The sequence below is a fragment of the Oryzias latipes genome, chromosome 8 (assembly GCF_053564925.1).
Source record: "Oryzias latipes strain Hd-rR chromosome 8, Olatipes_Hd-rR_3.1".
NCBI classification, from domain to species: Eukaryota; Metazoa; Chordata; class Actinopteri; order Beloniformes; family Adrianichthyidae; genus Oryzias; species Oryzias latipes.
Window position 1 is genome coordinate 6,963,965 of NC_136244.1, and position 23,436 is coordinate 6,987,400.

Sequence of the window (23,436 nt, forward strand, 5' to 3'; positions counted from 1 at the left end):
ACAGCATTTTCTGCCTGGGGTGTATGCACGCCTGTCTGCGCGCACAGGAAAGTACACACATACAGGATTATAATCAGTGAAGGAGGAAGAGGAGGACAATGAGGGATTACAAGAGGGACACAACCAGGATGAAATGAATCACTGCAACAAAGAAGAAACTGAGGAAAGATTGGAAAAATTCAATAAAAGGAAAGTAGAGAGTCTGTTGTCCTAAAACTTGTGAATGTGGGAAATTTGACTTGAAGAGTGAAAGTGGATTTCCTTATTATAACCAAGCAACAAAGTATAACTTTCAATGTAAGTATTATTTTGTGTCAATCTAGTAAAAAACAACTTCTGGATAGTAAAGGTGAGTTCTTGAAATTTCTGTAGTTTTAGTGTACTTTGACTAAAAATGTGCAACAAAAAAACAAACAAGTACTGAACCTCTATATTCAACATGCCTTAGTGTTGCTGGTTAAACCCTGAGTCGAAGGTTAATTTTGTGTTTTAATGCAAGTTTGAAACTTTTTTGTTCACCCAGCTATGGATGAATCAGCACCTTGGAGAAGAAGGGATGCTCTGATTATTTCAGAAAGGATCAAACAAAGCTGGTATATTAGAATTTGAGAAATGTCTTAAAGAATCTTGCAAAGAAAGTTTATGGTGAAAAAATATTAAATCAGTATTACCACATTCTTTATTTTATGCCCAAAGAAAGCAAAAGTTATCAAATGTGAGCAGAAAACTAGATCTGTGAAGCTGCACTGTAAGCAGAACATACTGACATTTTTAGTTTATTTCAGCTGTTTGTGAAGCTTATATTTAAGTTAACTGTTTGGTTTACTACAATTATTCAAGTTGTGTTGAAAATTTAAAAACTTGTTTTTTAGACTGAGTAAGGCACACTGTGTCTAAACTGAGTTTAGACAAAGTTATATGAGAAACTGAACTTGTGATCTTCTTCTTATGAAGCTAATGTGAACCACTGCACCATCGTGCTTTCTTTAAATAGGAGCAAATTGCACAAATTTCTTCCAAAATTGCGAATTAGGCATTCAATTAAGACCCTTAGCAATTTGTCCCTCCTGGGTAACTTCACCTTTAAGGGTGTATTTCTGAAAGCCTGGAAAGCCACAACTGTTTTACACAAAAATAGGGGATAACATCATTGTTTGGACTCCAAAACAGGTAACCTAGAGTGTTCTTGTAACCACTATAAGTTTGTTTTCCAACTAAAACTTCACCAGAGAAAGTTTAGTTCGAGGTTAGTTAGTTTCAAAGAAGAAAACAAATTTGCACAAAAAAACGTGTCAATTTACGTTGTAACTGTGCGTTAAGATTGTTTGTTTCAATTTGCGATATTTCAAATAGAAAATCTCCCCATCCATGTTTTTGTCGGCTGAACGTCTGATGTAACGTGAGAAAAACCTCCAAAGTTACAGTCGTGACCATGAGAATTTTCAAATTCATTGCTGTTAAAATTAAAAAAACAGCCCAGTTCCAGTATAGTTACCTTAAAGGTGCCTACACTAATATTACCATCTCTCGTTTTGCAGCTATTAATGATGATACATTTTACAGAAATAATTTTTTTCTTAAAGTGATTCTGTTTTCTGAAGTTTATTGTTTGACTTTACAGTGTTTCTCCATTGGTTTGGCTGGTATCCTGCAACAGATATGACAGATATTGTCATTTTCTTAGCACGTTCCAAATAGTTATATTCAAATACAGTTAAGATCTCATGACTTTAAAAGAAATTGATGTTGTTGATCTAAAGCAAGTAGTGGATTCTCAGTCTAATGGTTGTTCTCTTTAAAACATGCCAAACTTTATTTCAAAAACAAATTCTATTGTTACTGACCAAACGTCTTTAGAGCATTTCAACCAATATACAGGTGAGGCTGATATTCAGTAGACGGTGTGTATGTTGTAATTTTGGTAAAATTATCCAATGGGTAGTTTCATTAAAAAAAATGAAAGAAATACCTTTCCACCAAGAATTATATCGGATCTAAAATACTATGATATGAAACAACCTAAAGTACACTATTTTCACAACCATGGGGCACACTGGATTATAGGGTGCAATTTCAGTTATGGGTGCTTTTTCTGTATTGAACATGTACAATAGGCGCATGGGGTTTTAAGGCGTGGGCACGTTAAACCATACCAGTAAAACATGCATGCTAGTGGGTCTTTTAAAAAAGGCTGCGGGGGCAAAACTGAGTTAGTTGTGATTTACTTTTTATTTTTCAGTTATCATTCAGCATCCAAAAATCCATCAAAGTCCTCATCTTCTGTATCTAAAATGAACAGCTTGGCTAAATTTCTATCAAACACATCAGGTTCCCTTTCGTCATTGTCAAAGTCCGTCTCGTTGTCGTGCGGCTCCTCATGAATGACGCCGACTTTTGCGAAAGCTCGACGAAAAGTGCAAGCAGACACGTTAGCCCAAGCATCTGCAATCCATTCACAAACTGTGGTGTAACTCGCCAAAACTGTGTTCGGCATCCATCATCCACCACTCCCAGGCCGTTCGCAAACCTACTTTGAACGCCCTGTTCGCACCAATGTCCAGCCACAGTTGTATGGAAAAAAAAACATCTCGTCTCTTTACGTACACCTCACTCAGCCACTCTTTCTTTCATATCTTCTTGACAGTGCGACTCACCGGGATGTCAAAAGTGAGCAGCACTTCGTCCATGTTGGTAATGGGGCTGGGCTGGATGTGTTTGTTGGCAATCTTTTCATTGCAGCAGGAGCGGAAGATGGACAGCTTTTTGTTGTAATCTTGTGGAAGTTGCTGTGCCACCGTAGTCCTTGCCCGGATGGATAGATGGCGGCGTTTCATAAAACGAAAGCACCATGACCGTCCTCCTTGAAAATATTAAATGTCCATTTCCTCTGCAAGCCTTACTGCCTTCAGATAAATGGTGACTGTAGAGACGTTTCTCCCAGCTGTTCTCCAATCGTTAATCCATCGCTTGAGTCTGTCTTCCAACTCGGGCCACCTCGCCTTATTTCCAAGAAAACTCAGCTGCATCTTCTTGACTTGTCAGAGTTTGTTTTCCAGCTTCCTCCACTTGTGAACCATGGATTGATTAATTTTGAATTATCTGGTAGCTGCTCGATTCCCATGTTCCTCCGCGTAGCTGATAGCTTGCAGTTTAAACTGTGCTTCATGAGCATGTCTCTTTGCAGCATTTTCAGAGTTTCCAAAACGATGCTGTTCTGCATAGTGCACATACCTGCACTTTTGCACTATTCGGGGGGGGGTGTCTTCTTCCACGTCCACACTTCCCTCCTTACCGTTCTCATGCTGTCCGTTTCTACACCCTCTTTACCAAAGTCACGCAACAACACAGAGTCACCATAGGGCGCTCCATACATTTTGGAGAAAATTTAGGACTTTTAAGTGCGCCTCATGGTCATAAAAAAAAACAAGGACAAGTGGCATCAGGGGATACTTTTGTGTTGTCAGCTTGATTTTTTACAGTAAGTGATGACGCATGTAAACAATGTTTGGAACTTGCTTACAATAAACAGTCTTTGTACTTAGGAATGGCAGGTTAAACTTAGTCCAAGTAGATGAAAAAAAAGACACATCTGTTTGTGATTGGCCATATTTTCGTGGGTGTTTTTCTCAATGTGTTCTGATTCACAGCAACTGGGAAATTATAGTAGTGACAAGGATAATTCCCACAATCCACTGCTTTTCAAAGTAAATTCCCACAATTCATTGGTGTTTACAGTAAAATATTGTAAAGCCTTTTCATAGTATTTGACTGTTGATATTGCTGTAAAATACTTCACAGTTTACAGAAATCCATTGCAGTGCATTTAGGGGTTTGGTAACTGAAGTGGTTTTGTTAAACACTGACCTCCCCATTATTTGTTTGCTCCTGCAGAATCAAAAACATCTTTCCAAGAGTGACCACTTCAGAGTCATTTCAATATAATTAAAAGCAAATGGAGCTGTTGTGTCAGCGACCTTTGCGCCATCTCTCTCTTCAAAAACTCTTTCTTCCCCATTGATTCATCTAATAGCACCACTTAAAACTGTTTTCCACCTCACCTCCATCCCAAACACACATCGCTGTCTTTGGAGACCTCTTGTTTGTTGTTTCCACGGTGATTAGCCATGTTGAGAACACCTAGACCTGGAGACGAATGTCAACCAGATTGTGATGTCTTTGTCTTTGACTTGTTTCCTGTTTGTTAGACTTTTATCATCTTTTCCAAAAATGAAAAACTGTTGTCAGTAGTTGCTTCATTTAATACAAAGTATTTCAGGAATACGAGAAATTATTCCACAACTTTGTCGTTAAGAAACCAGTGGAACTTTCAAGTGGGAAGTAGGAGAACACAATAAAAAAATACACGTCACAAATCAACATTTAAACTGTGTATCCTTAATCAGAATCAGAAAGCCTTTATTATCATTGTTACACAAGAAACTTGTGACAACGAAATTGCGGTGCTCTCCAGCTGTTCAAACAATATAAATAAGTAATGTACTTTTATAAAAGAACAATAAAGAATTTGTGTAACTGTGGAAATTGACACATGTACATACCTACATAATTCTCTGGCTCTAAAACTTTATTGCACATGGGAACTGTTAATATTGCTTCTAATATTGCACGAGTTACCTATTCTTGTAAGGTTCACATTTGTTTAGGAGGTTGACTGCTCTGGGGAAAAAACTATCCTTGAGTCTGTTTGTGCGAGCCTTGTGTGATCTGTACCACGGGCTTGACAGTAGCAGTTGGAACAGGTGGTGGTTGGGATGGTGGGAGTCCTTGATGAGTTGTTTGGGTCTGCTTGTGTAGCGAGACCTGGCGATGTCCTCTAGGCTGGGCAGGGGGGAGCTGGTGATTTTCTGGGCCGTGTTGATCACCCTGTGCAGCGCCTGTCATGGTTAGGCCTGCCTTTTGTTCTTTTCCTGCTGTGATCTCTCCTGTGAGAATCACAGGTGTTTTTCATTAGTTGATTATGATTCTGTTCTATTTAAGGCTCAAGTTTCTGTGTTTCTGTGTCGGATCGTTCTACCTATGTTTCTGTTTCGAGCTGGTTTGCTCTTGGCATTAAAGCCTACTACTTGGATTTTGGATCTGTGTCATTTCTTCCTGCTCCTGGGTTCTCTCCCCTGACCCGCCGTGACATTACGATCCGACCATGATTAACCCAGCAGGAAGAACGTGCATGAGGGACATACCTGGTCATTCCACCGAAGGAGACCCAGCCGTTGGCGAGGAGCTGTCGGATCTGGCGCAGGAGTTGCGTGGATCTAGGCTCGTCATGCAAAAACTCAAGGAGCGTCTCTTTAGGCTGGAGCAAGTTCCCTCGTTTCCAACCCGTCAAACCCGACTGGGTCATCCAGAGCCGTTTGATGGCACGCCTAAGGACTGCCGGGCGTTTCTCGCCTCCTGTCGTCTACATTTCGATTTTAATCCGAGTGAGTTCCCCTCTGAAAAGAGCAAGGTGGCATTTGCTCTTAGCTACTTGACTGGACGAGCCAAGCGTTGGGGTCTGGCAGAGTGGGAGCGCGAAGCGGAGCTGTGTCGCTCCTTTCGAGTTTTTTCCGTCCAACTCCTCACGGTGTTCGATCCCGCGACGTCTCACAGAGCAGCCGCTTCAGAACTCCTCCGCCTTCAACAAGGGGCTCGTAGCGTCTCGGACTTCGCCGTGGATTTCCGGATTCTGGCTGCCAGCACCCACTGGTCCGACGGAGCCTTGGTGGACGTTTTTCTCCTGGGACTCTCGGACGCTCTCAAAGATGAACTGGCAGCGAGGGAGATTCCGGAGCATCTGGAGGGGCTGATCAGTCTCGCGGTGCGTATCGACCGTAGGATGAGGGAACGGGGGCGTGAACAACGCTGCGACTCGGGCTCTCGCCCTTCGCGTCATGAAGGGGTTTCCCCGACTCTTTCCGGAACTCCACGACGGGGTTTCCCCTGTCCCCGGGAACCCCTGCTGCTGGGAACCGGCCGTCTCACACCTGCTGAACGACAGCGCCGCATGGAGGAGGGGCTTTGTTTATACTGTGGACAGTCAGGACACTTCGTGGGCAGCCTCCCAGGTAAACGTCAGGTTGCTCCAATTAGGGAGCTGGTGTGCTTCAAGACTTCCTTTTCTTCTCCTTCACGGCCTTCTACCAAGGTCTTAGTGACTCATGCAGGAGCACAAGAGGAGATTGAGACTCTGATTGACTCTGGTTCGGACGGAGATCTGATCTCCCAGGAGGTGGTTGACAGACTTAAAATCCCTGTGGAGCCCCTGTCTCCCATTTTAGTAATCCATGCTATAAATGGGTCCATCATTCACAAAGTGTCTTCACGTACTGCTAATATCTCTGTTTCTGTTTCCGGAAACCATACTGAATGCATGCGTTTTTATGTTGTGGAGTCTTTGAGTCCACAAGTAATTTTGGGTTTCCCTTGGCTGAGCAGACATGCCCCTCACATTGACTGGTCTACGGGACGGATATTATCATGGAGTTCTTATTGTTTGCTGAACTGTCTCTCTTCTGCTTCCGTTCGAAACACAGTTGGAGTACAGCAGTCTCCAGAGCCGCCTAACCTCAGTAATGTGCCGTCTGTGTATCATGATTTCAGTAATGTGTTTTGTAAGGTCCGAGCTAAGTCACTTCCTCCCCATCGTCCCTATGATTGTGCTATTGACCTCTTGCCAGGAACCCAACCTCCCAAGGGTCACATTTACCCCCTGTCACCACCGGAACGAGAGGCTATGGACAATTACCTGCAGGAGTGTCTACAGGCTGGGATCATCCGTCCATCCTCCTCGCCTGCTGGAGCAGGTTTCTTTTTTGTGGGGAAGCGAGATGGAGGACTGCGGCCTTGTATAGACTACAGGGGTTTGAACAGCATTACGGTTCGTAATACTTATCCCCTTCCGCTGCTGCAGTCCGCTTTTGACCTGTTGAGCGGGGCCCAAGTCTTTTCCAAACTGGACCTGAGGAGCACATACCATCTGGTTCGGGTAAGGGAGGGGGATGAGTGGAAGACGGCGTTCAATACGCCAAGTGGACATTTTGAATATCTGGTGATGCCTTTTGGACTCACTAATGCCCCGGCTGTCTTCCAGTGTCTCATCAATGATGTCCTGAAAGATATGATAAACAGATTTGTTTTTGTCTATCTAGATGACATTTTGATCTTTTCTCCAGATCTCGACACTCATGTGCAGCACGTCAGAGCCGTGCTCCAGCGCCTGCTCGAGAACCAGCTCTACTGTAAAGCAGAGAAATGCGAGTTCCACACTAAGCAAACCCTGTTCTTAGGTCATGTGGTTACCCCTGGGGGTGTCCAGATGGACAACTCTAAAGTCAAGGCCGTTCTAGAATGGCCTGTTCCATCTGGACGCAAACATCTCCAACGTTTTCTCGGGTTCGCCAATTTTTACCGGCGCTTCATCAGAGGCTTCAGTGGCGTTGCTGTACCCCTCCATAGACTCACATCAGCAAAGGTACGTTTTGTCTGGAATAAGGAGGCTGATAAGGCGTTTTCTGAGCTGAGGAGACGTTTCTCTACGGCCCCTATTTTGACTCAGCCTGACCCCTCCAAACAATTTATTGTGGAGGTCGATGCGTCTGAGTCTGGGGTAGGGGCTGTTTTGTCACAGAGAGCGTCCGACAATAAAGTTCATCCCTGCGCGTATTTCTCCTGCAAGCTCACTCCTGCAGAGAGGAACTACGACATAGGGAACAGAGAACTGCTAGCAGTTAAACTGGCCTTGGAGGAGTGGCGTCACTGGTTGGAGGGGGCTGAGCAGCCGTTCTTGGTGTGGACTGACCATAAGAACTTGGAGTACATCCGGACTGCTAAGCGTCTAAACCCTCGCCAAGCCAGATGGGCTCTGTTCTTCGACAGATTCAACTTTTCTCTGTCCTACCGTCCAGGGAGTAAGAACGTCAAGCCCGACGCTCTCTCACGGCAGTTCCAGCCAGAGGAGTCTGAGATGCCAGCTGCAGCAACCACCATTATCCCTCCTCACCTGGTGGTAGGAACCACTCGCTGGTCACTGGAGCGCAAGGTTAAGGCATCTGTTCCCGATCCTGCCACCATACCTGCCGGCTGCCCAGATGGGTGTTTGTTTGTGCCTCCATTTTTACGGACCCTGGTACTGAAGTGGGGGCATTCTTCTCGACTGGCTTGTCATCCCGGGGTGACCAGGACCAGTTTTTTGGTGGTCCAGCGGTTCTGGTGGCCCTCCATGTCCTCTGACATTAGGGCCTTTGTGGCTGCTTGTCCCGTGTGTGCCAGTGCCAAGACCCCCAGGACCCCGCCTGCTGGTTTGCTCCACCCTCTACCTGTGCCGTCTAGACCTTGGTCCCACGTTGCCATGGACTTCATTACTGGTCTACCTAACTCGAGAGGTAAGACGGTCATTCTCACAATCATTGACCGTTTTTCTAAATTGGTTCATGCCATACCACTGCGAAAACTTCCATCAGCCAAAGAACTAGCCGTACTTGTCTCTCAGCATCTGTTTCGCTTACATGGACTACCTCAGAACATCACATCAGATCGTGGTCCTCAATTCATCGCTGCCTTTTGGAGAGAGTTTTGCAACCTCCTTGGGATCAAGGTTAGTCTGAGTTCTGGGTTTCATCCTCAGACTAACGGCCAGGTAGAGAGGTACAACCAGGACCTGGAGACGACTCTACGTGCCATGTGCAGCAAAAATCCCAGGACATGGTCGTCTCAGCTCCCATGGGCTGAATACTCGCACAACTCCCTGGTCAACTCTTCGGGATACTCACCTTTCCAAGCAGCCTATGGTTTTCAACCCCCTCTGTTTCCTCACCAGGAACAATTGGCTTCTTCATCTGGACCTGCGGCTTTTGTGAGGCGCTGTCGTCGTGCTTGGAGCAAATACAAACTTGAACTTCTGAAGAACCAGGAGCGCCTCACTGCTGTGGCCAATCGTCGAAGGTCTGCCGCTCCTGCGTACAAGGTGGGAGACAGGGTGTGGTTGTCCTCCGCAGATATTCCGTTAAAGGGGGGATCCAGGAAGCTGCTTCCCCGCTACATTGGTCCGTATCCCATTTCTCAAATAATCAACCCTGTGGCCGTGAAACTGGAACTGCCTCGTTCTCTTAAAGTCCATCCTGTGTTTCACGTGTGCAAGATAAAACCCGCCAGAGACTCCTCCCTTCAACCTGCCCCAGCACCTCCTCCAGCCCCCCGTATCGTGGGTGGTGGTCCGGTGTACTCTGTCAAAACTCTCCTTGCTTCCAGAAGAGTGGGGCCGGGTTTACAATACCTGGTCGACTGGGAGGGTTACGGTCCAGCGGATCGCCAGTGGGTCCCGGATCGTTTCATCGTCGACCGAGCTTTTGTTTCTCGTTTCCATCGAGTCCACCCTGATCAGCCTAGTCGTCGTCCGTCTGGCAGCCGGACGTAGAGGGGGGGGTTATGTCATGGTTAGGCCTGCCTTTTGTTCTTTTCCTGCTGTGATCTCTCCTGTGAGAATCACAGGTGTTTTTCATTAGTTGATTATGATTCTGTTCTATTTAAGGCTCAAGTTTCTGTGTTTCTGTGTCGGATCGTTCTACCTATGTTTCTGTTTCGAGCTGGTTTGCTCTTGGCATTAAAGCCTACTACTTGGATTTTGGATCTGTGTCATTTCTTCCTGCTCCTGGGTTGTCTCCCCTGACCCGCCGTGACAGCGCCTTCCTGTCTGCGGCCGAGCATCCTACATACCAGGCTGTGATGCAGTATGTCAGGATGCTTTCTATGGTGGCTCTGTAGAAGGTCACCAGCAGCTTCTTCTCCAGGTTGTTTCTCCTTAGTATTCTCAGAAAGTGAAGGCGCAGCTGGGCCTTCCCTACTGCTGCTGTGGTGTTTGCAGTCCAGGAGAGGTCCTCAGTGATCAGCATACCCAGGTAGCGATGCAGTGGACCCTGTCCACGCTGTCCCCATCTATATAAAATAGGGGCGGGTCCATTCTCCCCTTTCTGAAGTCCAGGATTATTTCTTTGGGGTTTTTTTTGGTGTTCAGGTGGAGGTTGTTTCCTGAAAACCACTTTTCCAGTCTGCTGACTTCATCCCTGTAGTAAGTCTCATCTTCCCCTGAGATGAGCCCGACCACAGCAGTGTCGTCAGCAAATTTGATGATGGTGTTACAGGGGTGGGTCGACGTGCAGTCTGGTGTGTAGAGCGGGAAGAAAAGTGGGCTCAGTACACATCCTTGTGGTGATCCGGTGCTGATGGTGATGGTGGAGGAAAGGTGGGGTCCGAGATTGACAGACTGTAGCCGTTCTGACAGAAAGTCTTTAATCCATGTGCAGATGGGGGAAGAAAGACCCAGGTGAAGCATTTTCTCTGTCAGGATGTCAGGGATGTTGTTGTTGAAGGCTGAGCTGAAGTCCAGAAAGAGCAGCCTTACGTAGTTCCCTGGGTGGTCCAGGTGGCTCAGGGCAGAGTGTAGAGCGGTGGACATAGCATCATGAGTTGAGCGATTTGGTTTGTAGGCAAACTGGTAGGCATAATGATGAGACGGCCTACCTGAAGGAGATTGGACATCTGGAAAACTGGTGTGAGTGGAACAATCTCCTCCTAAACGTCAGCAAGACAAAGGAGTTGATAGTGGACTTCGCCACAAAGCAGAAGAGGAACTACCAGACCCCCGTCATCGACAAGAGCCCAGTGGAGAGAGTGAACAGCTTCCGATACCTCGGTGTCCACATCACGCAGGACCTGTCATGGTCCTGTCACATCAACACCGTGGTGAAAAAGGCCCGGCAGCGTCTTTACCACCTTAGACGCCTGAGAGACTTTAGACTGCCCTCTGTGGTGCTTAGGAACTTTTACTCTTGCACCATAGAGAGCATCCTGACGGGAAACATCACAACCTGGTTCGGGAACAGCACCATGCAGGACAGACGAGCTCTCCAAAGGGTGGTGCGTTCAGCTGAGCGCATCATCCACACCGAGCTCCCTGACCTGCACTCAATCTACGGCAGGCGGTGCTGGACCAGGGCCAGGAAGATAACAAAGGACCTCAGCCACCCCGACAACGGACTGTTCTCGCTGTTGCGGTCAGGAAAGCGATTCCGCTCTCTGAAGGCTAACACAGAGAGACTGAGGAGGAGCTTCTTCCCGCAGGCGATACGGACTCTTAACCAGTAATCATGGACATTATACACACAAGCCACTTTCACATGTCACTTTTAGAGCATATTTGCACACATTCGGACATTCTGTTTTTATGTTTTTATATTTGTATATTCCTATATTTTATATCTATCTTCCTATTCCTATTGATATTCTTTCTTGTTTGAGGTCGCGGGCGGTCGCCTAAGCATTTCACTGCACATTGTACGCTGTATGATTGTGTGTGTGTGACAAATAAAATTTGAATTTGAATTTGAATTTGAACTGGAGCGGGTCGAAGGTGGGTGGAAGATTAGCTTTGATGTGTTTTGATATTAGTCTTTCAAAACACTTCATGACCACAGGTGTGAGAGCAACTGGCCTGTAGTCATTAAGACTGTCTGCTACTGTCTTTTTGAGAAAAGGAATTATGGTGGAGGTTTTGAGGCAGGCTGGGATGCTGCACTGTTGTAATGACTGCTTGAAGATTTTGGTGAAGACCTCCGCTAGTTGGTTTTTGGCGCATGCGCTGAGTACTTTGCCTGGTACTCCGTCGGGTCCCGTTGCCTTTGTGGGGTTGGTTGACTTAAGCACCCGTCGTACTTCATGTTCCTGAAGTACTAGTGTGCTGCTGGTGTGGGGTGGTGATGTTTGTGGCGTATCTGCTGGGGGCCTCTGCGTGTCAAACCTGGCAAAGAAATGGTTTAGCTCCCCCCCCAGAGAGGCATTTACTCCAGTGGGCACTGTGTTGCTGCTCCTTTGATTTGTGATGTGGTTTATCCCCTGCCACATCTTCCTGGGGTTGTTGTCAGCGAAGGGGTCCTCAATCTCCTTTTTGTAGTGCATTTTGGCCATCTTTATGCCTCTTTTTAGGGCCAGTCTGGCTGAGCTGTATTGGGGCCAGTCTCTGTACCTTGATCTGAAGGCGGTGTTCTGTTTTTTTAAGAGAGATTTCATTTCGCTGGTCATCCATGGTTTATGATTTGGAAATATTCTGATCCTTTTGTTCACAGTCACATTGCTTAAAAAGGGACTTTACAACTTACAGTCCTTTCGGCGCACAGTATGATTTAAATTAGTCTTTGCTGACCCAGATCTGATAGTTAAATTCCTGTTTAACAGAAGCCAAGAATCAGGGTTAGAAAATTCTGGATTCAAAAATTGACTGGATAAGAGAGAACTGGATGGATCGCGTATGATGTCATCCATAGAAAATACCTTACTTCTGGCTCCAGCAAAATGAAGCCAATTCAGTCGCTATTATTCTACGATATGGACGTCGCCATGTTAGAGCTAGACAACAGTTGTCAGAGTCAATGCACTCTGAGCACCAGCCCCTCCCAATTCACGTAAACGAGTGGGTTCTCACACTGTGAGATAACAAAGTGGGGAACAGCCCCTTCCAGGAAGAGTCTGCGCTACCCCAGGCTAACACACACACGCACACACACACCCACACACATGCACACACACACACTTTCTCCGTGGAGCCAGTGGTGATCTGCAATATGCAAATGCAACTTTGCAAAGGTTCAGATATTGTTTTTTTTCATGGGTGAGATGAAGACACGCTGCCGAGGCCGGCTCTAGGTTGACGTCATTAAATGGGCGGCAACCACATAGAGTGAAAGGTTGTTCCTCAGAGATCGAGTCGTCATACTTCCAGGTAGGAAATGAACTGTAAATATGACTCATATTTAATTAAAAAATGTTATTTAGTGTGCCAAAGGTAATAAAATATATTATCATGTATATATACATATTTAACTTTGAAAGGCTTAGGAATAGCATGATATAGGCCCTAGAGACAATTAGATCTATATGCGTCTTCATTTTCCTCATCTGAGCTGACATCTTGCTCAAAACTGTACGGCTAGATAGCTCCAATAATGCTTGCCATTTTTGTTGCAATGTTAAGTTGGAGTTGTGAGGGGCTGTAAGCTAGCAGGAGAGCGTGTAAACAGATGGATGACATTAAATGGGGGAAAACTGACTCAGCGCCAACTGTCCCACTCATAATTCAGAGGTGAATTTCTAATGAACTGCTGTCACTCGGCAGAAGCTATGATCTGGTTTTGGTTAAAACGGCATAATAATAACTAAAAGACCACTGGGAATGCTTTTAGAATAGATCAAAAGCTGATCAGAGTGGGACTTTAAAATAACCTGTCACAAGAACGGGCAGACGGCTGGTTCCAATTGCAGCAGGTTCATTAGCCAGCTAAAAGTCCACAAAGCTAAATCAGGGTCAGGCAGGGGTCAATCACAAGCATGACAGCATAAGAGAAGTAAAAGGGATATTCAGGATCCAGGCAAGATTCGGGGCAGGTGGCAGGTGGCAGGCAAACTGAGTCAGAGGCAAAACAAGGTCAGGAAACAGAAGATCAGATCCAGATATAACACTCTGTAATGCAGACAGAGTGACAGGAACAATACTTTGCACGGAGTGAGGCTCAGTGCAGTGCTCAGTGTGGTGAGAACTCTGGAGATGGTTCCTGCTGGTGGCCAGAGTGGGAAACAGAGCTCTGACTTCTGACAACCTATGAGTGATTGGGTTAACCTGAGTTTACCTAGGAGGATGTAGGTAAGATAAAAGAGTTCCAGTTAACCTGAGTGTTTAAGCCAATCTGAAGGTTTTCTGAAGGTACCACAGAAATTCTAAGCTTAAATTGGGAATGTTAAATTAAGCGGAATGTTTTTAAGTTTTCTTAGAAAAAGGTTAAATTAATCTGGGAGTGTTTAAATTAATCTGAGTTGCTTTTAGTTAACCTGAGTCTTTAAATTACTCTGGGGCTTTTTAGGTTAAACTGCATTTTTGGTTAACCTAAGAGCAGTGTGGATACATTTGAGTTGTTGTCAGATTTGTTAATCTGTCGCAAATTATTTCAGTGTATCTCCAAATCCAAAAAATATGTATCAACATTTCCTCAAAGTGAAAACAGAAAGAACAGTTTTTTAGAAATATCCTTTTTTTGCCCTTGGATATATACTAATTTGTTGGATAAAACCTACTGTCTGATCTTGAATGAAACCTCTTTCCCTTTGCTTGTTTGGCCTTTTACCAACAAATTTGTCCATGAAGTAAATTCCAGAAAGTTATGGCTGGGATTCCGTTCTGAGCTCCTGCTTAAACAGTCTTTGGACGGCTTTGTTTGGATTTCTCAAAGTAGAGAAGCAGAGGTTTCCAACAGCAGTGTCTGTCACATGACGCTGTAGTTGGGGAGCAGATGGAGTAGAGGTTCCTTTAAAAAGATAGGTGAGGTTGAGGGAAACAGCATCAGAAAGAACTGAAAAGTCCTTCAAAGAAACAGGGATCTTCTAAAACTAGATTGACTTCAGTGTAAGTGTAGAGTTGACCCTGTTTATTAAATAATTGACACGCTAATAAATAATAATAATAATGATAAACTTTATTTGTGAAGCACCTTTCAAGATAAATTTCACAAAGTGCTTCACAGTAAAACACAGTAAAACACATAATATAAAAAAGAATTATGAAAAAGCCATTTTAAAAAGATAGGTTTTTAGCTGCTTTTAAAAGAAAACACTGAGTTTGCAGATCTGAGGCTGAGAGGAAGGGAGTTCCAAGGGATGGAGCCACTGCTGCAAAGGCTCTGTCACCTTAAGTCTTTGACCAGGTTCTCTTAACAACCAGCAGACCATGGTCACATGATCTGCTGGGAGTGTACGGCTGCAAAAGGTCTTTTATACAGATCAAGAAGATAGCAAGATTGGAAATTGTTGTTTGCACTTCTGTAATTTTGAGTAACTAGTTATTCAATATCCAATATTAAGATTTGCTGGCATTTTGTGAGGGAAATAAAACAATATCCATACGAACAGCTTGATGGTCACTTAGTGAACAAGGTAAGATGTTCACTGAAAAATCCTTATCCTGTAAATCACTAGAAATTAGTCAAATTGAGGAAGGGCTGTTTTAGACTTATTACTCCATGTAAAAGATAATAAATTTGAATTTTAAATTGAATTTTAAATGTTGACTAAATTAACTGTTCCGTACAAAATTGGAAAAATATGTTTTTGCGGTAATCGTATGAGGGTGGCCACTGATCAATCTGAGGGTTTAAAGTCATGTTTACACAGATTTATCAAACTCATTACAGAGATGATGAAATGCATAGATAAGAAACACAAAAAAACACACAGTTAAGTCACATTTGCTTAATTAAATATAGTGATCATTAACTAAAGTCATGTAGAGCTTGACTTATTGCTTAAAAAGGAGTGGAAAGAAGCGAGTTTATGTAATAACACCCCCCCCCCCCCCCCACAGAGTTAATTCATTTTATAGATTTGCATAGTTTTCATTATTCCAGTTCTAATTAGATAGATTCTTTTCAATGTACAAAATCAAGTGCTTATTAATGATTGATTTTCTGCAGAATACATTCATTCATGATTTCAGTAAACAGTGACCGTAACCAATATGTAATAATAATTGACTATTAGAACACATTATCACATTAAACCAGTACCGGTAATTATTGCTACACATTGCAGATCAAGTAAAGAAAATCAATAGCTTATTGGTTGTAATTTAAAACATTTTAGTAATCATTATTGCACATTACACAGCATTATATTGATTGGTTGTAATTAAAAGAGCTTTGACAATTTCACGACAATCAAGTTCACACATGTATTTGGAATTATTCAAACACCTGTTGGTCCTTAACTTCTCTTATCTTTGTATTGTGAAATCAGAGTATCTTTATAAATTTTCTTAAATATTTGGATATTTGAACATGAAAATGCAAATTCAACTTTCAACAGATTTGTGGTAACAAGATCATTTCCCTGTTATAGGATCAATAACATTCTTAAAAGTTCTATTTTATTTTAATTTAATAAACAAACTTGAATACACATGCGCAAATTTGAACAGTCTATACTTCGGGACTCGATGTATTTTCCTGTGACCCCGTGACGTATTTTTGACAGTGAGTTAACAAGGGAAATTTTGCATTGCAAAGTATTCATTTGTGCACAACTTTGTCTTCATGAATAGGTTTCTTTTTGACAGATTCCTTACCCCGTACCCCTTTTTATACATTTTAAAGTGTTTGTTTAAGTTCCATCTGAAACAACATAAGATTCCTGAAAGACGGTCTTTTACATCCTTTAGAACCACAGCAGAGTTAGATAATACACTTTTCTCAAACAAAGCACAAAAATCAAATCAGTTGTTAAATTCTAGTCCAGACCATGTCTTTTCGAATGCTGAGTCATGATTCAAGATGAGGCAGAGACAAAGTCATCATCAGCTTTACATCCATTCATGTCTGAGAGTTGTGCGCAATCAAATGTTTATGACCTGCAGATACTCATGGAAATGAATTCTTACCCTTTTAGGATTTTCAACAATCAGCATCTTAAATCTGTGGTTTTTATGTCTTCCTTGTCTGTTAGGAGTTCATCAGGGCTTTTGAAATCACGCAATTTGGAACATCCAATAGCAAAGCAAAAAAATCAAAACAAACGACAAAACAAAAATGTCAGTGACAGAAGGCTTCACGATTCTATAACCTTTTGTTTCAAGGTTAATAAGAGCTTGTTGGGTAACATCATGCACTTAAAACAGTTAACAGCACAGCAACGTCAGCAAATGCGAAGGTTTGAGGTGTTTTACAACAAGACAATGCTTTCATTATCTTCTGCAGAGCAGGTCAGACAGGAGGAGAGCCCTTCAGATAATTTACTGACTCAACACAACATAAATGTTAAACTCAATGTAACTAGAAAAAAAGAGCCAGCAGAGATGCTGCCAAATGTATGAAATAAAAAAAGGTAATTTTGATCAATTTACTTGAATAAAATTTAAAAAGAAAATCCTCAAAAGGAGAAGCACTAACAAAATGAATAAACTTTTTCTCTGTTCAAGTACAGAACTTGAGATGGGAAAAACTGCAGTTTGCGAGTGTTTTATACCCTGCCAACTGTCAGCAATGCAAATTTGTCCTCTATAGTAGACATTTCTACACCTGAAAATCATACTGCCTCTTCATAGTACTTAGTTAACCCCTTTTGATATCTACAGAGGACATTTGGGACTTTTTAATGATATCAAATGTGAGTGAGGGGTTCTGGGAATTGTAGTTTTTGTTGGATTTAAAGTAACATTTTCTATAATAAATTCTCTGATAGTCAGGCGAATATCACTTTTCTATAGGATAGATAGATCTATAGCTGCTCAGATTTGAATTAAAACAGAGACATATACATAAATAGCAGAAACTGCTCCATGTCATTACTTTCACTTATTTAACTTGAAGCATATATATCAAATGCTTTCTTTCCCATTTATAATCAAATTGTGACTCCTGATTGAACCTGGACATCTTTTAAATTGCAGAAGAACTGCCTTGGCTGAGACGGTCTGATGATTGCACCCCTGCAGTGGACCTTTCCTGGTGATCCTTGCAGTCATGGGAACAAGGAGATCCAACAGGTTAGAAGCACTTCTGGACAAAACCTTGTAAAAATCTATTAATTGAGCTTTAAAAAATAAACAAAGTGTATTAATTTAGATCAATGAAACCATGTTCTGAGAGATCTCTGTGTTGTGCTGCCGTCTGAATAAGTCTTGAAATGTTCCGGTGGAAGGGACTTGTTATTTGGGTTACATGAGTCAAGCACAGCTCAGAGATATTTACAACAAGCAGATCTTCTGAAAGGCCATCATGTGCTGTCCTGAACTCACACACAGAGAATTCCTGCCTTCAGGGAACGGCAGACCCTTAATAACTTGAATATTTACTTTATGTACCTCCTCTGGCATTCAGGAAACATCATTTTTTGAATTTAGAATGCTGTTTTCTCTCCTTAGAGTTTCCTTTTGTTTCAGTTAAACATTTTTAAGAGTTAAAGATACATAAAACTATTGAAAGGTAAAGCATTGAAGGGATGGACTCTCATTGAGATGGTACTAGGCTAATAAAGGATTATTATGTGATTAAACTTAACATTATCTACATATGATGAAGTGATTGAAACATCTGTCTGTTTCTAAACAGGTTGTCTGACTGACACTGACTCAGACATAATCCTGTAATCTGTGATGACAGCAATCCTTAGATAAACTGAACTCACCTTGTTAACGCATAATCCTCAAAGTAAATGAGAGAAAGGAAGAACAGAGTTGAAAGTTAAGTATTCCTTAAAGGATCATTTTCATGAACCTTTTATTAATACTGTTCATTTTTTTCAGAGTGTATTTTGCTTCTTCACAACTTCAGGTACCATAGAACCAAAACCTGGTGTGATCGTGAGGAAAGCCAAAAACTTGAAAACAGAATATAACTTGAATAGAAAACAAAGCATGAGCACTAAGCAAAAAACAAATACAAACTAACAGCCTATTTTCATACAATCTGAAAGATCATTTAGGATTGGAAGTTGGTTTGCTCTAAGATGTTGGTAGATCTTGGTTCCAGTGCTTAGCCCTGCCCCTTTTGAATAACTGTTTTGCATTGAGAATTATTGAAGACATCTCTATAAAAGAAGGAAGTCAAAAACCTTTCAAATTCTATTTTTGTGTTTTTAGCATGTTTGTCTGTTCACATCATGGTTTGGGATTTTCAAGGATTAGGATTATGAATTTGACTAATTTCATAACTCCAGACTTCATAGCGTTAGATGGCTATAGTTTCACAAAGTAGTTTGGCAAATGTGTTCCATCTTATCATTAAACTGTGTGAGCCAAACCTTTGTAAAAGCCGAAATAAAAAAACAGAGCATTTTCAGTTTAACGTTGTTTTTATTTGTCCACCTTTCACCTGTTGTGTGCATACCAGGGATAGTTAATTGACCTTTGAATCTAAGACTAAAGTTGATTTTTGCAGCTGTTTTATCTTTTGAGCATATTTCCTACAGCACTAAAAAAGAAATATTAACGATGACCATCCTTTTCAACAGGTACAGCATTGTGTCAGACATCATACCTGAGGAGGAACTACAGAAGATCTCCAGCCTAAGCCTACACAACGGCCAAGGGTCCCTCAAAGTCCAACAGTACTTTGACTCAGAAGGAGGCGACAGCAGGAGGAGGTCTGGAGCCCTTGCTGTTGTCCCGAGCACCAGAGAGCAACGAGGGATGAACAACTACAATGGGAAGGTTCTAACAAGGGGGTCCAATCAGATACGGAGCCGTTTTGTAAAGAAGAATGGGCAATGCAACGTGGTGTTCACTAACATGGAGGAAAGGAGGCAGCGCTACCTTGCAGACATCTTCACCACCTGTGTGGACATCCGCTGGAGATACCTGTTCTCTATATTTTGCATAAGTTTTCTTCTCTCCTGGCTACTTTTTGGCATAATCTTTTATAGTGTCTCCTTGGCACATGGGGACTTTGAAAACCTCCCAACTCAGAAAGGTGACGGACTGCTTGCAGGCAGCCTGCATGGACCTTCTTCTGGGTACATAGCAGGAGGTCATACTCAAAGGATACCCTGCATCCTTCATGTCCAGGGCTTTGTGGGGGCACTCCTGTTCTCCATGGAAACCCAGACAACTATTGGCTATGGCTGGCGCTGTGTTACAGAGGAGTGTCCTGTGGCGGTTATAACGGTGGTGGTACAGTCCATCATTGGCTGCATCATTGACTCTTTTATGATTGGCACCATCATGGCCAAGATGGCTCGACCAAAGAAGAGGAATCAAACCCTCATGTTTTCCAAAAATGCTGTAATTGCCCTTCGTGATAGCAAGCTCTGCCTCATGTGGAGGGTGGGTAACCTGCGGAAGAGCCACATTGTGGAAGCGCACGTCCGTGCCCAGCTCATCCGCTCCTATGTCACAGAGGAAGGGGAGTTCATCCCCCTGGAACAGATGGACCTCAACGTTGGCTACGATGAAGGCACAGATAGGTTGTTTCTCGTATCTCCACTGGTTGTAATTCATGAAATAGACAAAGACAGCCCTCTGTACACTTTAAGCAAAGCTGATCTGGAAGCAGATGATTTTGAGATTGTTGTCATTTTGGAGGGAATGGTGGAAGCCACCGCCATGACTACCCAATTCCGTAGTTCTTACCTCGCCAGGGAGATTTTCTGGGGTCACAGGTTTGAGCCTGTAATTTTCGAGGACAGGGAACGCTACAAAGTAGACTATGCTCGCTTCCATAAGACCTACGAGGTGCCCTCAACGCCCCACCTCAGCGCCAAAGAGCTAGACGAAGCTGCCAGCCGAGCATCCTCTGCTGGGTCTCCCGCATCACCTTTCAGATCCAAACAAGACCTGATCCCGCGAACGCTGAGCGCCTTCTGCTACGAGAATGAGGTTGCACTGAGCTGCGGAGAGGAAGATGAAGACATATTTGACTCCTCACAGATTGTCGGCTTGGAGAGGGGAGAGGAGAGGAGGACTTCAGTGGACTTCCACAACATGTTCCACGACAGCTCCACTGTGACTTCAGGAAGCCATAATGTCATGTGTGTCCTGGACATGGACAACCAGATGGAGTTTGACATCCTTCAGACTGCCTTTCCTCTTGATCCGATGACTTACAAAAATGAGCAGGAGACCTAGAAGTAAAACAAAAGTATTCATGAGTCAAAGTGTGAAATGACAGTTTCATTGGTTTGTTTTTGTCTGTGGTGAGAGTATTGAAGCGCCTTTGGCCTTTCCCGTGTTTTATACTTAAATTAATTTGTTTTCCCCTAAATAGTGATCTTAATTCAGAAATTCAAATTCCAGTTCCCTGTAAAACGTTTGACACATGAAACTGAATTCCCGAAAGAGCCATGCAAAATTACAGAGTAAAGGTAAAACACTTTTTAACCCCTGGAATAACCCTAATATCCATAAGGCCACTTATTTTTCAAACCTACCTTCATTTAGCATCTACTCAGAAGCAAGTGACATTTTCTTTTCATAGTTAGAAACTAATTCAGGCATTAAGGGGTTAACCTCTGGTCTCAAAACAAAAAATCACAAAAGCATAAAGTCACAGTAACTTGATTTGATTTCTGTTTTGCCAAAACCCTATTCTGTAAACATATAAAGAGGTATTTTGGTAAAATTCTTGCAACAGTTTGAGTTACACACCTCCTCTGGAAACTTGTTAGAGTCTCTGACAATTGAACATTTTTGTTTGGTGCAAAACGGCAAAAATTATTCAAGTCATTTGACACATTTATGCTATGTTTTTTTTCGGTGCAGTAAAAACAAACATTCAAAGTGCAATCAAAGCTAGCAAATTTAGTGTGCTTCTCAGAGCAGAACTAAAGGTCTGAACGGTTTCAGCATTGAGTCCACTCCATCCTTACAGCATGTTTGAGTGGTCTGATTTTTGAGTGAACTTTATTTAAAAAGTCCACAAAACCCAGAATATTTGTTAACTTTAAGAATCTTGCTCTCTAACTTGTTGGTTTGTTTCTTAAGGCAGTCGATGACAAGAGAAATAATCCTGAAATGTGGCTTTTAACCTTGTTTGTGATGTTGCTGTTTGCCAAAGGACTGGAGTTCAGGAGGAAAACACTAAACGCCTCTGAGTTGAACGGGTCATGGAGCAAACATGCAGCCTAAGTGTACTCATAGTTGTTGATGGTAGAAAGGTGGAAAACCACAGAAAAGCACAAGCTGTTGGATTGATCTCTAAGAATGTCCAACATGATTCAGGATTTGCACATGCGGAGAGGATGTATTCAAGCTGAACTAACAGTAATGGAAGCTGCTTGGGATTCATTCTTGCACATTGATGAAATTAAATAGAAACTGCTTCTTCAGAGAAGCAGAAAGTAGTTTGATAGAAAAATGTTTTTTAACATGATTTTAAACTTGAGTTCATTGACTTAAATAGAGTTTCCTTGTTTTTAGGTTCACAGTTTGAGTTTGACTGATTAAAAGGGGGAAGAGGCAAATGGGTTAGGTTTTTACTCATGAAACTTTTATTGTACATTTTTGTTACTAGGGAATGTCAAAGCATGCTTTGTTAATTTGAGTCTATGAATCAGCAATCAATGGGGGGGGGGGGCAGCAAATGAAGCCCAGAGCTGATGTACAAATCCTTAAACCACAAAAAATGTATTTCCCTTTAAGATTCCAAAGCCCTGCTGGGGAGGCATCTCCCTGTGCAACCCACCCAGTCTCATCCCAAAACATCTGGGTTGGTGCAACATTTAAGATGTTTTACTGGAGTCAGACTCCAACGAACTTTAACTTTTTGTTACTTTTGTCTTAAAACTGATTTGTGCATCAAATAGGCAACTATCTATGTTTGAGACATAAATAGACAAATAGCCCTTATTGTGTTATTGATTCTAATATTAACTCACAATTACTCTATGATTGTAAACCCACACACACATTCATATCTTAGATTTTTGTTTTGTATAAACAATGGTCAGTTCAGATATAAAAATGTGGACATTATCTTTTAGTCGTCTTTCTAGTCACTGTCTATATTTGTTTTTTGATGCGGTTTTTTAAAAACGTTTTATTCTTGACCTTGTTGGAAATCCTGAATTTAAGAGAAGAGGGGAGGGGAAATCTGAAGATACTGAACATGGACCTTTGTTTCTCTGCAGTAAAAACAGTTTGCAAAGTATTTCACAGGCACACACATATTTATTTCAATTGCTTTCTTTATTTTCTCTTTTATGTATCGAATCCACCAATTAGTGGCAACTTTCTTATTCAATAAAGAATCCAGATTATCATAATGTATTACAACTTTTAGTTAAACGAATGAATATTTAAAGAATAGACCACTTCTGAACTTGACAATGATTCTACATCCATGTTTTAATTTTAATATTAACTTTTCTCCACCTACTGGCTAAATTATCTGATCTCAGGTCTCAAATTTAAATGTTTACTTTAAGAATTTGTAGGAAATCTGATATCCAGATGTGGTGTGAATGTAATTGTCTGCTCCAAATAGACCCACCCTGTTCAAAGAAGGGTTAAACAAAAGTAAAATGTCTTTCAAGGGTAAAACCGGCTGGCAGTTCATAAAATTTCAGTCTTCTTGTGCAATTTTTTAAGTGAGTTATTTTTAAAATAAACAGAAGTGGAAAGTTGTTTCTTTTTGCTACTGTAATTGTCCAGTGTTTAAATAATCTTCCAGCTTGTCGACAAACAAAAGGATATATAAAGAGCACTTTATTCTTTCTTGTACATTTTAATGTTGTAAATAAACATTTATACAGTAGCTTTTGTCTGTCTTTTTTAAATGGATGGTTTTCCAGTTCGCAAAGCTGCTTAGTTTGTCATGTGGACTTTTAGATTTCTCTCTAGTGTTGCTCGCTTCAAGTGATATAAAGGATGCTAAGCATGCTGTTGTCACGCTGTTGTCCACAGCGTTATTTGAA

General features: G+C 42.2%; 1 protein-coding gene and 1 long non-coding RNA gene across 2 annotated transcripts in view; one reads left to right on the forward strand and one right to left on the reverse strand.

The window, feature by feature from the left end:
• Positions 1–63: 63 nt before the first annotated feature.
• Positions 64–23,276, forward strand: kcnj4 (potassium inwardly rectifying channel subfamily J member 4). Its single transcript, XM_020705453.3, has 3 exons — positions 64–297; positions 17,477–17,572; positions 19,039–23,276. The coding sequence occupies exons 2-3, from the start codon at positions 17,550–17,552 to the stop codon at positions 20,648–20,650; spliced, it is 1,635 nt and encodes a 544-aa protein (XP_020561112.1). The 5' UTR covers positions 64–297; positions 17,477–17,549; the 3' UTR covers positions 20,651–23,276.
• The window catches only part of LOC110015514 (uncharacterized), an 18,307-nt gene continuing 13,731 nt past the window's right edge, over positions 18,861–23,436 (reverse strand). The window contains exon 3 of the long non-coding RNA XR_002290730.3: positions 18,861–20,646. This is a non-coding gene — a long non-coding RNA (uncharacterized LOC110015514). The remainder of the gene's footprint in view (positions 20,647–23,436) is intronic.